The sequence below is a fragment of the Cottoperca gobio genome, chromosome 21, assembly GCF_900634415.1.
Source record: "Cottoperca gobio chromosome 21, fCotGob3.1, whole genome shotgun sequence".
Lineage (NCBI taxonomy): Eukaryota > Metazoa > Chordata > Actinopteri > Perciformes > Bovichtidae > Cottoperca > Cottoperca gobio.
In genome coordinates, this window is record NC_041375.1 from 20,221,203 (window position 1) to 20,235,599 (window position 14,397).

The 14,397-nt window shown below is 39.9% G+C and overlaps 1 protein-coding gene across 2 annotated transcripts; it reads left to right on the forward strand.

The window, feature by feature from the left end:
- The first annotated feature begins 1,889 nt into the window (after nucleotides 1-1,889).
- On the forward strand, nucleotides 1,890-12,736 carry tspan7 (tetraspanin 7). 2 transcript variants are annotated; one of them, XM_029458621.1, is made up of 8 exons: nucleotides 1,890-2,047; nucleotides 8,151-8,339; nucleotides 8,620-8,694; nucleotides 8,780-8,875; nucleotides 9,451-9,606; nucleotides 9,836-9,919; nucleotides 10,187-10,272; nucleotides 10,517-12,736. In XM_029458621.1, the coding sequence occupies exons 1-7, from the start codon at nucleotides 1,982-1,984 to the stop codon at nucleotides 10,253-10,255; spliced, it is 735 nt and encodes a 244-aa protein (XP_029314481.1). In that variant the 5' UTR covers nucleotides 1,890-1,981; the 3' UTR covers nucleotides 10,256-10,272; nucleotides 10,517-12,736. The 2 variants fall into 2 exon arrangements, with proteins under 2 accessions (XP_029314481.1, XP_029314482.1); XM_029458622.1 differs by lacking the exon at nucleotides 1,890-2,047 and adding an exon at nucleotides 4,950-5,077.
- Nucleotides 12,737-14,397: the final 1,661 nt, after the last annotated feature.

Consider the following 14,397-nt stretch of genomic DNA (forward strand, 5'->3'; position numbering starts at 1 on the left):
ACTGCAGGAGGTTTTATTGTCAATCGGTCTTTGTTTCCCCTAATTTAGCAAAAACACAACGCATTGAATTGTAAGGTGGTTATAAATGATTTTCTTTTTACTGTTTTGAAAGCAAAACATTTTCCTGAACCCTTAAATGAAACCTAAATGTGTCCCCATAATAAAACTAAATATTTAGCTAAGAAAGAAACCAAAACATCTTCAAGTATCTTGAAATAATTCTGCAGCACTGACCCATAAAAACACATTTTTTTATCCTGTGTATGATGTCGTGTTTACTAATGAAGGAGTTTGTAGGATGTGATGACACACTTGTGTTTCCTCATTGAGGGCAACAATACACAACACAATAAAGCAAGTATGTATCTCTGTTCATGAGAATTATAATGTTTTTGTTGTTAGAGAGGTCAGTATAAGGTTATATGTTCCCAGAAACCCACTGTAACCTTGTCCTGGAGTTCGCTAGACCTCATTTCAGGTGTCCATGTTATTTATGGCTCCAGGACCACGGTGAGGGAGGTCCCCCGTGCTCTGGAGGACCACAAGATGATGGACAAGGATCCCGAGAGGTGAGCGAGGTGGATGCAGGGGTGGAGTTGATAAGTGATGGATGTGTTTTTTAACATGTGCTTACAGAGACACCTGGATAGAACGGGTAAGGACTAATAAGAATTAGGCCTGTCTTTGTTGGGTAGATTGATATTCATTTAATGGGAATTTCCCCCTTAGTGTTGCACTTAGGGAGGCCAAGTTTAAAAGTATACAAAAGATTTTACTCTGTTATTGTGCTAAAGTACAATTTGTAGCTACTTTGAGCATTTTTGTATGAGAAGACCTGGTTATACCGCATACTAAGTACTAAAGTAATAAAAGGGTTTGGCTTATAAAACATGATGCAATCAGCTTAAAATAAATAAAAGTGAATAAGATGTCCAACACTATCAATAAAGGGTCTTCAGTTGCTTTAGATTTACATTTTACATGCACAACTAGGTTATAAAATATTATGCATTGTTGTAGAATGAAGCTCCCTCTCAACCAGCTGCAACATTCAAATGCTGCTTACATTTTAATGCATCAGTAATAATCATCAAATATTGTCATGTTTACTCCACTACGTTTATTTTATCAATTGAGTTACTTGTTACTTTACAGATTCAAATTATTGATACAAAATATTATCAACAAATAAGTAATATATAAAGCTATAATAAGCCTCACAGCTAGCAGCTGCAACATTAAAATCATAAATGCATTCATCAAATAGATTATAATCCAATAATATAAAATATATTATTCTGAAATGGGCCATTCTGCACAATGAGTACTTTTACTTTTTGTACTTTAAGTATATGTTGATGCTTATACTTTTATCATTTTACTTGAGTAAAGTTTTGAATGCAATACTTTTACTTGTAACAGAGTATTTCTACACTGTGGTATTGCTACTTCTACTTGATTAAATGAACTGAGTACTTCTTCCACCACTGCAAGCTTGTACTGTACTTGTAAGTGCATTATTTATGTAAATATATGCTACATAGTTACATTCCACCACTGCACTTGAACCATGCCATGTAATTAAAATGCAATGCTAAAGGTCAAATAAAAGTGCAACTTAAAAATAATGAAGCATGACAGAAATATTCAAGTAGAGTACAAGTAGGCCTGCCTCAGGCTACTTGAGTAAATGTAGACTACTCAGTTACTTTCCACCCCTGCTACTTTCACACACACAAAAAAAAACCTTGCCGAACCGTTATCATTCCTTTAGTAATTGAGATAATGGTCACATTATTGATTTGTCTCTACAATAATCGATGCTATCATTTGATACGCATTAAATAGCTGATAACGTGCTGCTGGCTGGTGTGCTGCGTGTCTCCAGTGACGCTGTGTGGCTGCATCAGCGCACGGTTGCAACGCGACAGACGTCTTTTCTCCGTTATTTTATCACAGCGGGTCTAAAGTACGCTCCACAATGGAGACTAAACCGGTCATCACCTGCCTTAAAACCCTCCTCATCGTATACTCCTTCGTGTTTTGGGTACGTAGCCTTTTTTCTCTCCAAATATAATCCACCATAATGTGTTTTTTTTGTTGTGCGTGATGAAGGGGTGGACAGCATCATCGACGGAATCATGCTGTTGTGTGAATATAACGCTAAATGGAAAAAACCTCTATCTTAATTTAGCGTTGAAAATGTCGTTTTGTATTTTATATCATGTGGCAAGGGTTAGACATATTTTTGCTTTCCCGCGGGCAGTGGAGTACATAGCACACATAGCATCATGGTTGTTGTCTTAAGCGCGGAAGAGGATGTTAACATCACCGATATAAACCTGTGTGATGAGACGTGAAGGGCCTTGTCTGTTCGATAAGGCCCGTTTAAACCCCGTTTCCCCACCACATAATGCACATTTTGGCGTCGTTGCTATATATTCTTAAAGGGTCCTTGCACTCTTAGGACGTATTTATACAGATACACAATGCCAATACTACCAGAAAACCTATCATTCCTTTAGGAACACGATAGAAAGTGCCAGAAAAACAGAAACACTTGAACAGTGATGGCAGAAGTAGCCTTTAGTTGAGTTAAAGTGGCGATACCAAAAAATACACTCCATTACAAATGAAAGTCCTGCATTGCTCAAGTAATAGTACACAAGTAGCCTACTATCTGCTAAATGTAATGAAAGTGACTAAAGACTACACATTGTGCTGCAGAATGGCCCCTGTGATGCATTGAGATGCAAGCAGCATTTATATGTTGTAGCTAATTTTATACATTTGGATACTTTAATGCATAATGTTTAATAAAGTGGGATGTAGAATTTAAATCTGCAAAGTAACCAGTGACTGAAGATACAACATGTCCCTCTTAAATGTAGTGAAGTAGTATAAAGTACAATGGAAACACTCAAGTAAATGACAAGTGTTGTGCTTTAGTACGTGTATTTAGTTATTCCACTACAGATCTTTGACTTCAGTAAAAATAGAAATATCATAATGTAAAAATACTCCATTACAAATTAAAGTCCTGCATTGAAAATCTTACTTAACAAAAAGTATATAAGTATTAGCCTCAATTATTATTTGCTATATCAATAATCTGAATCTACACAGTAACTACTTACATGCCACCACTGCATTTGAATCTTGTAATGTCATTAAATTGCAATAGTACTGCAGTAAATACCTGCAATAAATACTTTACTTTAAATGTCCGGTTAGTGTTACTGCAGTTCTTTGTTTGTTGACTCCCAATTTTTGAGGTTGCAATTGGTGGTTGTTTTAAGACAAATCCTCACATTGGAGAAGCTGGATCCTAAAAATGTTTTTCGACGTGCAAACATGTAAACAAAAAGCCGGGATCTTGCAAACGTCAGTGTGGCAACCTCTCATTTTCCTTTGTATGCTGTTTGTGTCCTGCACCTGTACCCAGCTGGGGTCGGATGTGTGCGTTTTCTATCTTCTCTGCATGATATTTTGTCCACCTCATTTACATACTGAACAAAAACATTAGACACACCCTACAATGTCATGTACAACACAGCACCACAAAAGCCCCTTTGCTAAGGTCTTAAACTGCGAGGCCTTGCTTTGATTTTAAATTCATTAAAATGCTGTGTTCACAATGCTGAGCGAGCAGTATAAAGCAACACTCGAGTGGAGAAGATTCTGCTCGTTTTTTCACTGTAATTAAGGCTCTTTGTTAGTAAGTGTCCTCAGGATTTGAGCCAGCAAATCACTTCAGAGAGCATCTCTCAAACCAAATACATTTGCTTCCAATTTTGGGATAAATTGCTTTCGAGATTATCTTTAGAAGTGAAATAGTGTTTTCTTATTCCCTGTATGGTTTTTTTAAGTGGTTTTGATGTGCCTTTGTTTACCTTTTCATTCCCAGCTGAGTCTTCACATCTGTGCAAGCTACAATATGAATCTGAAACAACATATAACCACAATACTGCAGGACTAACTGACAGTATGATGAACTTAGTGTGGTTTTGACCATAATTCTGGGGTATAGGCTGGATTTCTGTAGAGTACCATCTCTGCTTTCCTAAACTAACCCTTACATTGCAGAAAGAAAGTCCCGGTGGAAACACAAAAGCTGAAATCAGCCTTTTCCTTTCTGTGTTCACAAAGGTTTAAAAAGAAGAGCTGTGCTGCTGTGTGTCTCCCTGCATTGCAGACATGTGTCACTGATATGAACTTTTATATTTAGTCAGGATTGGAGCGTCTCTTACGTCTACAGCATCAGGTTTCAAATGTCTAAAGAGCAGAAGTGTCTCACAGCTTAGTGGTTGTCTTCAACCCTGACGGGTAAAGCAATGGAGAGGTTCGGTGGGAGAGCGTGCCTTCAATGTCGGGCCTCGGTTTCACTGTCATCCGCTTGTTGTGGCGAATAATGTCTTAAGTGAGAATATCTGCGTCGCCATACTTTGCACACAGGACGGTTAAATGCAGAGCAGGTGGTAAAGTCTGTGCGGTGTCCTCGCCAGCATATTTTGTCATCGCACCTTCTGTTGCTTTATTAAGCCTGGGGAGGAGCAGGAGGAGGAGGAGGAGGAGGAGGAGGAAGGAGGGGTGACCTGTATCAAACTGTGCTGCAACCAGGGTGGCCAGCCTGGCATTGAATTTCAAACAAAACATGCAGGGAGGAGAGGAGGGGGAGAAAAGGGGGTTTGAAGCTGTTTAGGATTCAGCAGCACACATGAAGTCTAGATGACTTGCCCCTGCTCCTTGGACTTAATTTCCCCGTTGGCTTTAAAATGAACACTTTAGCAATGACAAGACGATCCTTTATTTGTATGCTTAGGGGGCGAGATATTTTGTTACTGATGATGTGGGCCATAAAAAGTTAGTACATCGTCATCTAGAGGACTGTTCTCTGAAATGACAGTCTGCTCCGGCTGCTACAATCGCTGTTAATAGAAACAGTACAAGTCGTTACCAACCAATCAAATCGTCAGCCTGCAGACCTGAAGCACAGCCGGGGAGTAGCTGAGAAATAAGGAGGTTACATTAGAATTATTCTGCAACTCTTTCTGACAATCAAATCATTGGTCATTTTGTAAGTAAAAACATTTACTGGTTCCTGCTTCTGCGATGTGAAGATGATGTTGTGCTTTTCTGTTTCGAACATGATTGTAAACTGAATATCGAAATAATTGATTCATTTAGAAAATAATGAGTGGATTAGTCGGTAATGAATAGAATTAGCTATTTGCAGTTACTGTAACGCGATACAGATTTGTGACTTATCGTTTATCGCTCGGTAACCATCCCTTTAACGTCTCTGGGTGTTGGGTCACTGCAGGGCTGTAAGACTCACTAAATCTAGTCTAAGCCAAGACCAGATCCAGTCGAGTCCGAGTCAAGACCAAGTCTAAAGGCAGTCGAGAACAAGTCAAGACCGAGTGCAGAGCAAATCAAGTCCTGTTCAGGACCATAATAAGCTTTAGTGTCTTTCCAATCCTCTCCTGCGTAACCTAGGAAAATAGCAAATGTAGCGAAGTTAAAGATTGCTGGCCCATAACGCGTTCACACCCAAACAGACATTCCCGTCTTTATTATACAGTTTGTCACTATGTGTGTGTGTACTGTATAAAGACTTTGATCTAAAATGACATATAATAATAATTCTGTGATAGATAATTTCATCCATCCTCAGTCTAAAGCGACATCCACTAAGAGCTAAAGGTGCATTCCTTCCAAACTTCACTATGAAAGCCGTTCATTAATTAGAGGAATATTTATAAATTAATATTTTGTATAATCTAATTTGCTAAGGATAACTAGGTCTATATTTCCTTTGTAGAATATTTAATAAGGGCCAAGAACGAGCTGAGACAGCTCCCGCTTCCGACTAGTTAAAGCATCATTAATCAATGTTTTTAATAACAATAGGTCAGATGACTGGATAACTTGTGAAAGATGATGCCACAGAGAATTATCCCCCGGCTCTGCAGTTTCTCTCAGCGCTACAGGGGTTTTCTTTTGGTTTTAAAGCTTCAACTTTATCTACAGCAACAACTGCACGCTCCCTGCTCCGCACCAAACTGGGGACAGTGTAAGTTAGCGACTAGCTGGTGAACACAGTGGAGCATTTAGCAGCTACTTTTTTTATAGTATTTGAGACCAAAACAGCTAAAAGAGAGTGAATATTAGACTTATATTCATCAGTTGACCAGAAACAAGACTCAAAGTCAATGAAAATGTTTCTCCGTATCCGCTGGATGTGCAAATAGTGACACATTCGCCATATCAACTTTGTATGGTAATAATGTCAGGTGTTGTTTTCACAGCTGCCCCAAGTGTCCCAAACAAATGCTATATATTCCGAAGGTCTACTTGGACTCTATAAGAGCTTAAGTGGACATTTTCAATCAGTACACAGAGAGTCACTAAAACAGCACAAGTGCTTAAAGCTTTTCCACCGCTGCACAGCCAGAAAAACACACACACACCTATAGAAAACGATATCAGCGCACACAGCGGCCACAGCAGTAGAGGGACGAACAGGATGAGGATTCAGATAAAGAGATTACAAAAACACTAAACAGACAAACTCTTGAGACGATTGCAAATAGAAAATCTACCGGCTCTCAGTTCTCACTACGTGGTTCAACTCCATCAAATGTCGAGCCACAGAGGATTTATCTCACTCGCATCTAGCTGCCCACAGCTCGTCAATAACACCCATTTCTTTTACAGGTTTTGCTTATGTAATAGATACATGTTTAAGTTATAAATACAAAGACATAAATACATTAGGAATAGTGTTGGAAACCAACAACAGATGCGATGATCAGTTCACTACTTACTGTAAGTCGCGATGATATGATAGTGAACTGAATATATTTGGATTTTTAACTGTTGGTGGAACAAAAAAAAGGCAATTTGATTTTGAATTTATAGACCAAACGTTTGATAGATAATGAAAACAATCATTAGTTGCAACCTTAAACTAGCGTATCTGTAATGCCAGTGTGTGTGTGTGTGTGTGTGTTTTTCTCTCTCTGTAACCTTTCTTATCATTTCAACCTTTGGATGAAACTCGTCGTCCTTGTGTGTCACAGTGTTGATATGTAAATTCATGTGTGGATATTTGCATGAGATATGCATGGTCCTAAACATTCTCAAACCGCTCTCACTGTGGTTACGCTTAAAGGGACCCGTGACTAAACTGTGACCAAATCTAGAACAATACAGCAGTCGAAGGACAGACTGGTAATGTGTCATGGGGAAAAACCTTTGCCCTGATCACACCCTGCCAACGGGGCAAAGTGTAAATGTTATAAACACATTAACCTGCAGAGACTTGTTTAAGTTATAGACAGAGAGCGCCTGCAACCTGAGAGAAGGAGCCCGGCAGCTGAAGTGTACGCAAAGAACCTTTTGTATGGTGTTGTTAATGACTGCTGTATTATTACCATTTTTACGTAACATGACTTTAAGCCTCAGGACATTGTTGACTTAATTGCTAAGAGGGAACTTTTCTAACTGATTGGAGTCGCTGCTGTTTCAGTCATATTGGCTCATTTTCAGCTGAGAGCTAAAAGCGTTCTTCTCATTAGCTTGTGAGGTTTCAGGGTGCACAGAGACAGCCTCCTCGTGGGAAGGAGGAGGTTAGCATGATGAGTTGGCCCTCGCGAGAGACAGATCATCAGCAGCCGTTCCACAACCCGCTCTCTTGCCAACGCCAGTAAGACATCCCCAGCTGAGACACACGCCGCTTCAGCTGCCTCGTACAACACCCTCTTTTATCCGCAGCCTTCATTTGAAATGCTAAGATAGGCGCAACAGGAGGAAGCGTCTCGCCTCGGATCAAAGAGCTTCTTTGATATGTTCCTTTTCTTTTTCTCTCTTTCTTTCTGCGTGTGTGTGCAGGCATATTCATAAAGCAGGTGATTGCTTTCCCGCACAGCAGATACATTTGTGTCTTGTGTCTGTCGTCTCCTCCTCCCTACTCTAATTGCTCTGCTTTTTTCTTCCACCTTGATCCTCTCCCCCCTCGCTACGGCTGCTAAAACCCAGCCATTGTAATCTCGCTGAAGTGCAGAGATAAAGGCCTGTTCCCTGCTTTCATTCTGTTTCCTGTGCTCTCTCTTGTTACATCCATCTCTCCAACCCCCGCCCTCCAGATAACAGGAGCCATCCTGCTGGCAGTGGGAGTATGGGGGAAGTTGATGCTGGGCCCGTACATCTCTCTGATAGCCGACAACTCCACCAACGCCCCGTACGTCCTCATCGGCACCGGGACCATCATCATCGTTTTTGGCCTGTTTGGATGCTTCGCCACCTGCAGGGGAAGCCCATGGATGCTGAAGCTGGTGAGAGGCTGTAGGAGGAAGGGTGGGGTGTGATGTTGCAGGGGGAGATGCTGCTTAATTAGCCTCAGGTCACGTGATAAAAGGAATAATGGTTGACCTCTGTCCTGTGGAGAGGGATCGGAAATCCAATAGATGCTGCAGGGCACTTTGTCCGGTTAATGGTGGTCAAGTGTTAGAGTGTATATGTGCGAGTGTGAAAGCATAAGCAAATGATACACTAAGGTAGAGGTTTTCCATGCCAACTATGCAAATCTCCCTCTTCCTTCTTCTCACGCTGCAGTACGCCATGTTCCTGTCGCTCGTCTTCCTCGCCGAGTTAGTGGCCGGGATCTCTGGATTTGTGTTTCGCCATGAGGTCAGCGTGCACTACACCACGTAACAACAAGTCTAACACTAAAGCTCTTGTGATGTTAACGTGTGTGTGTGATTATGTGCTGCAGATAAAGGGAACTTTTCACAGGACATACACTGACGCGGTTCTGAACTACAACGCTGAGGATGAGGCGAGCCGTGCTGTTGATAACTTGCAGCACAGGGTGAGTTCCCCCGTGACGCAAAAGCATCAAGGTGAAACAGCTCATGCATCAGCAGCCAACCAAAACACAACCCCGAAGGCTAAAGGGTTGAAACACCAGCAATTCTATCTTCTTCTTCTTGTCAACAAATCCCATGAAAACCCAAAAACCTCAAATGAATGTATGTCACTAACACGTGTTGCCTCTATATGAGCACGATCGTCTGTGCCATAGAGCTCTATTGTTGCCCAAAGAAAAGTTTATTTTGAGTCAATGATTCACCAAATGTATTAAACCATAGCTGAAAATAGTCCCCAGTAAATGCATTACTAGTATAGTATGTCATTATTTACTCCTTTTTGATTAGCACTTGCTTAAAACTACAGTGCTAAGCTCTTTTAGGCAATTATTAAGCTTTTTTATTGTTATTAGTGCCTCATTTTTTAATAAGAACCAATATGAGCTGAGTGCCACAGACACATTGTTTGTTCTGGTCTTCACATGAGCATTGTTGACTATAAGAAAGAAAGAAAATAATACCGGCCTCATCAATCTCATTTGATTTCCATGCTCTCTTCTTTTCTGTGCATTTCTAGCTGCGCTGCTGTGGTGTGTATAACTACACCAGTTGGTTTGGCAGTGTGTATTACCCATCCAACGGCATTCCTGCCAGCTGCTGCTTTAACTCCTCTGACTGCAACCCAGATGAACTCCGCAATGCAACTCTAGCCCCGAGCAAGGTCTTCCACCAGGTCAGTGGGCCAATGTATTATCTGCGAGATACTTTATGTCATTATGAATCTCACCAGTCGGAAGCTGTTTGCATTTATCTGACAGTCCCTCATTCCCCTTTTCAAACCTCCCTCTTCCATACACTAACAACTGCCTCAGATTGTGTCCCAGATATCCATCTTGCCCTTAATTTGCACATATAACACGTCCCTGTACCCTCTGCAAACTAACCTGCCCCCTGTGTTCCAGGGCTGCTACGAGCTGGTCACTTCCTTCATGGAAACCAACATGGCCATTATTGCAGGAGTGACGTTTGGGATTGCTTTCTCACAGGTAAGTGTTGACAAAAACAAAAATCATATTTTGCAGGTGATGATGTGCAAGTAAAAAGGTGTCACAAGTGCACACGCTCTTATCCTTCTTCTTGTTCTTCTAAATGTGTGTAACAATGCTCGAAGAAGGAAGGAGATACCAGTTGCACCATCGTTCTTACAACTGAAAGGAGAAGGTGTCACAGGAAATGGCATCCTCATTTTGAGAAAGTGTTTATCCAATAAACATAACATTAAAATAAAAGCCCTTCTCTTGTCTGTCTTGCAGCTGATTGGCATGCTGCTGGCCTGCTGTCTGTCCAGGATCATCACAGCCAATCAGTATGAGATGGTTTAGCTGATGTGACGCGGCAGGTGAGAGACATTTAAAGATGGACACACACACACACATTCAGAGTTAAAGGTGCTATAATCTATATTATATTAACAATAAATTAAATTACTAAGAGAATGTAAAAGGTTTTAACATTTTCACCATGATGACTTTCTAAGATATTTGAAGTAAAGTGTCTTTGCTGCCCCCAGGTGGCCATAAAATCAATGAATGCTGGTTTAATTCTTACATATGTAATAAAAAAACAAATGTTTGTCTTTTTAGGGAGATGAAGAGAAGAAGAGACAAAGAGCCTTGACACATGACGAGAGTAAATTCCCGAAACACTATCACACACCTGAATTGGAATTTACCTCCCTCCGTCTCTCTCTGCCTGTGATCTTAATGTAATATCTTAATGTATCTTACTGTAAAGCACCATTCCTCGACTCACTGCTGTTGCATCAGAGCGTTCTATACCACACATCCCACCGCTGCTTGATCTAGAAGTTGCTCATTCGCACATATCTCGGATCAGTACAGCCTACAACAAGCAGGTAGACCTCGGTTGTCTGAGTTGGCGGCGTTGTTGGTCTCAGATTGGCGATTGGGTGAAACTTAGGCTTCTCAGTTGGCGGCAGCATGCTCCACCGACCGCCATCAGAAGACCACTGCACATGTTTGTACAGAATTACATTACTAAAGCTTGAAAGTAATACTTTAATGGATATGTTTAGTTTTGCATTTGACTTTGCTATTGCTCTCCATTGTATGTTCCTTTGGCTGGGACATTTTGTGATCTGATCATGTGTACTGAGGAGGATATTTTAAGTTTATATGAAAAACAAGAAAACTGACAAAGGCGAGAAAAGGAAGAATTGTATTAGCGTATTTTTACCTGTAGACGAGGCACAATAGTTTTTTGACCTGATAATTTAACCTAAAAGCAGATTGTGATGTAAATGACATGTTGAAATTGTAATTCAGTATCAGTTAAAGCTTTACCGTCAAACTCCACAAGCAACTTAAAATAACGCTTAACTTTGCCCTAATTTACCGCTCCTACATACACTTATGATACTTAATGTGACTCAATTGGTTTTTAGCAGGAGAAAGTCAGCTGTGGAACAAATCTGTTGCAATGTAGACTGAAGGACACACCAAAAAGTGATGTCATACTTCTCTATGACGCTAAATGGCAATAAGTTTAAGGGATGACAAAATAAAGGAATGAGATGCAATGAATCATTCAAATGGGGATAACAGCGCTTTCTCTTCTCCGAGGCATTTGTAGTGCCACGGCCGATTTTGTCAGATGAAAAGTGACTGGATTCTTCTGCGTGAATAATAAAGAAGAGCGATTTTGAGAGAGAGAAGTTAAAATCCTGCCAGCTTTCACACCTCCACACACCTGGCCAATCTGTGCGTGACGTGTGCTGCGCGACGATCCAACAAGCACGTCATCTGAAGCACACTGACACCTTAGTAATGTGTCCGTACTCGTCTTTCTGGTTTATGTCAAAGTAACCGACTAAATTCCTAAATGTCAAGATTTAGCTTGAAATAGCAACTTAACTCCGGCTGAATTGTATTTGCCGACCTCTAATAGTTAAAGTTTACAAACTTTTCAACCAGGAGAAGTCGGTGAAGCAGATTTTCAGCCTGTTAGGTTCATATCAAATCATATCAATTGTTTTCTCCCTGTGGAATATATTAACATAATGTAACGCCAGCTGTGTGTTACAGAGACGTCCACATCAGAGATACGCAGGACTCTTATCAACAGTGTTCATCTGGTATTCACAGTATTCTATGTAGTGCATCAACATCGTCATCACCTGTAGATATTTATCGGAAATGTAATTTATATGATGTAATGTTTCTCATTCTAATATGCTAATCCGTATCAATGTTGTGTCACAGTTTTGATTCCACACTTTGTGCTGTTGATCTGTATTTGTTTGATAGGAAACTCGCACTGGAAAAATAATTGTGGCCAATGTTTTGTTGAGAGTAACGTGCAACATGTAGGTGTTTCAATTTAGCTATATATTTATTATAGTTTAGTTGGCATACAGTTTCACCAAGTGATTTGCTATCTCTCTTTCAGTATGTGTGTGAGTGCTTTTTGTTTCTTTATTTGTGTGTGTGTGTGTGTGTGTGTGTGTGTGTGTGTGTGTGTGTGAGAGAGAGAGAGAGAGAGCGTCTATATTTTGTGGATCCTGTTGTATTCAATTTTGGTCAGTATTTGATTGTGGCTTTTCAAACCTTATTGCTTTTTAAAGCTGAACATTTATTTCGTGAATGTATGTTTTACAACACTCTGAATTGACACTTACTTTGTTCCTTCCCAAAACTGATATTGTCCTGTAAATACTAAGTTGTAATACCATCCTGCTTACACATGGGGTCACCAGACACTCAAAAGAAAATTGCACCATGATGTCTACTATTGACTAAGTCACCATTAGTGGTCTTATTATCAATAAATATACAGAATAACAATTGTGTTTAGCGTTTGTTCATTTTGCTATGACGGAGGCCGCTTTGCACATTTTAAATGTAGAATTCAACAGGTGTCGTGTAACATCTATTCACCAAAGCAGCACTGAAGGTCACTTCAGATGTTTCCAGGAGACTTAACCCCCGTTAAACTGGGAGAATTTACTACGAAGGGCTGATGAATGTGTCAGGTTATAATAAAAACAAGGTTTATTTTACTTATTTATTAGCTGTTTATCATTGGGAGACTATAAAAAGGGAGCATGTGTGCTGTTTTTACACATTATTCAGGACAAACTATATTTTTAGCTGCAGGATTAGTGTTAAAAGAGGTCGAGTTAAAGGTTAAGTCATGTTTAAAGTAGATTTGATTGTGTGGATAAATATACAGTATGTGCGGGTGGGTGTATTCTAAATCAATTTGGTGTGGGACAACCGAAACGTGGGACTTGTAGATCAAGAAATAGACTACTGGGTTTTTATGTAAGTTGTAAGTTAACAGATGCTCCAGATGCAGTGAGTTGCGTGCGGAAAACAAAGGTCACCTGGTTGACCTTCAGTTGTTGATAAATCCCCTTTGTGCTCCCTTAATTCCAACTAACTAACTATAACATATACATATTTTGGACTTACAATTAAAGTATACAGACAATTTATAGAATGATTTGCATTTTGTCATACTTGGGTACAATGACAGTTTGCAAGGCTTCTCTCAGTGTAAGTAAATAAAAAATAAAAGGTAATAATAAAAGCAGTAATAAATACTAATAGCATCATAAAAAGAAAAAATATATAAAAAATAATTTACACATTTACAAATGTACAGAGTATTTCAACGTGTCTGTGATTGACAAAAGAAGATAAACTACATATCTTTACTAAACTAGCTACAAATACACAAGTGTTCTTACACAGTAGCTAACTCGGTGTTAGCGATGCCGTGTTCCTGACAAACTTTGAACCCTTCACACACTTTGTGAGAGAACATTCTTTTTACAATGTCAACAAAAACACAGCAAACATGGATCCTGGGATAAATAAGCAAACTTCCAATTTATATCGGATTCATAAAATAACTAAATAGACACCTTGAGTAACCAAAGTCAATCTCCACATCACATGACACCCTCTATATATAAAACTTTTATGAGGGGAAACCCTAACCCTAACAGGAAGAAAGCTGGAGGGGGATCCCTCTTTCTACGAACTGATTGCACCAGATGTTGTGGCAGATTATCTGGGCTACAGTGAGCAACCTACACACTGAGAAAAACAGATTGACAACTTCCTGATCTACTGAGATACTGAGACAACAGACTGAGCTGCTACACTGCAGTCTGTATGACAACACAGGAACCACGTTTTTATTTCACCGAAAAGAAAATCAAATACCAAGAACTTGACACAGTTCCAGGCCAAAACAAAACTCACTATTTACTTGGGAATAAATTAACTTTGTTTGGTCTTGTCTGTAGTTTTCATCGTTGCAAATTATGTTCAACTCATTTTATCTTTGATCACTGAGTACCATCTCATCCACGTGGTGGCGCTTGGGTATCAACTAAAAACGGAAGCTGTGGAGAAGGGATGAAAAAAAGAGGGTATGCCGCATGTGTGGTGAGGTGGAGCGACACACACACACACACACACACACACACACACCG

Excerpts from the sequence above, each read along its gene's own strand:
- tspan7 (XM_029458621.1), top strand. The coding sequence starts at position 1,982 with ATGGAGACTAAACCGGTCATCACCTGCCTTAAAACCCTCCTCATCGTA. Across the intron at positions 8,340-8,619 it reads GCCCATGGATGCTGAAGCTG|TACGCCATGTTCCTGTCGCT; the intron begins GTGAGAGGCTGT and ends CTCACGCTGCAG. Across the intron at positions 8,876-9,450 it reads TTGATAACTTGCAGCACAGG|CTGCGCTGCTGTGGTGTGTA; the intron begins GTGAGTTCCCCC and ends GTGCATTTCTAG.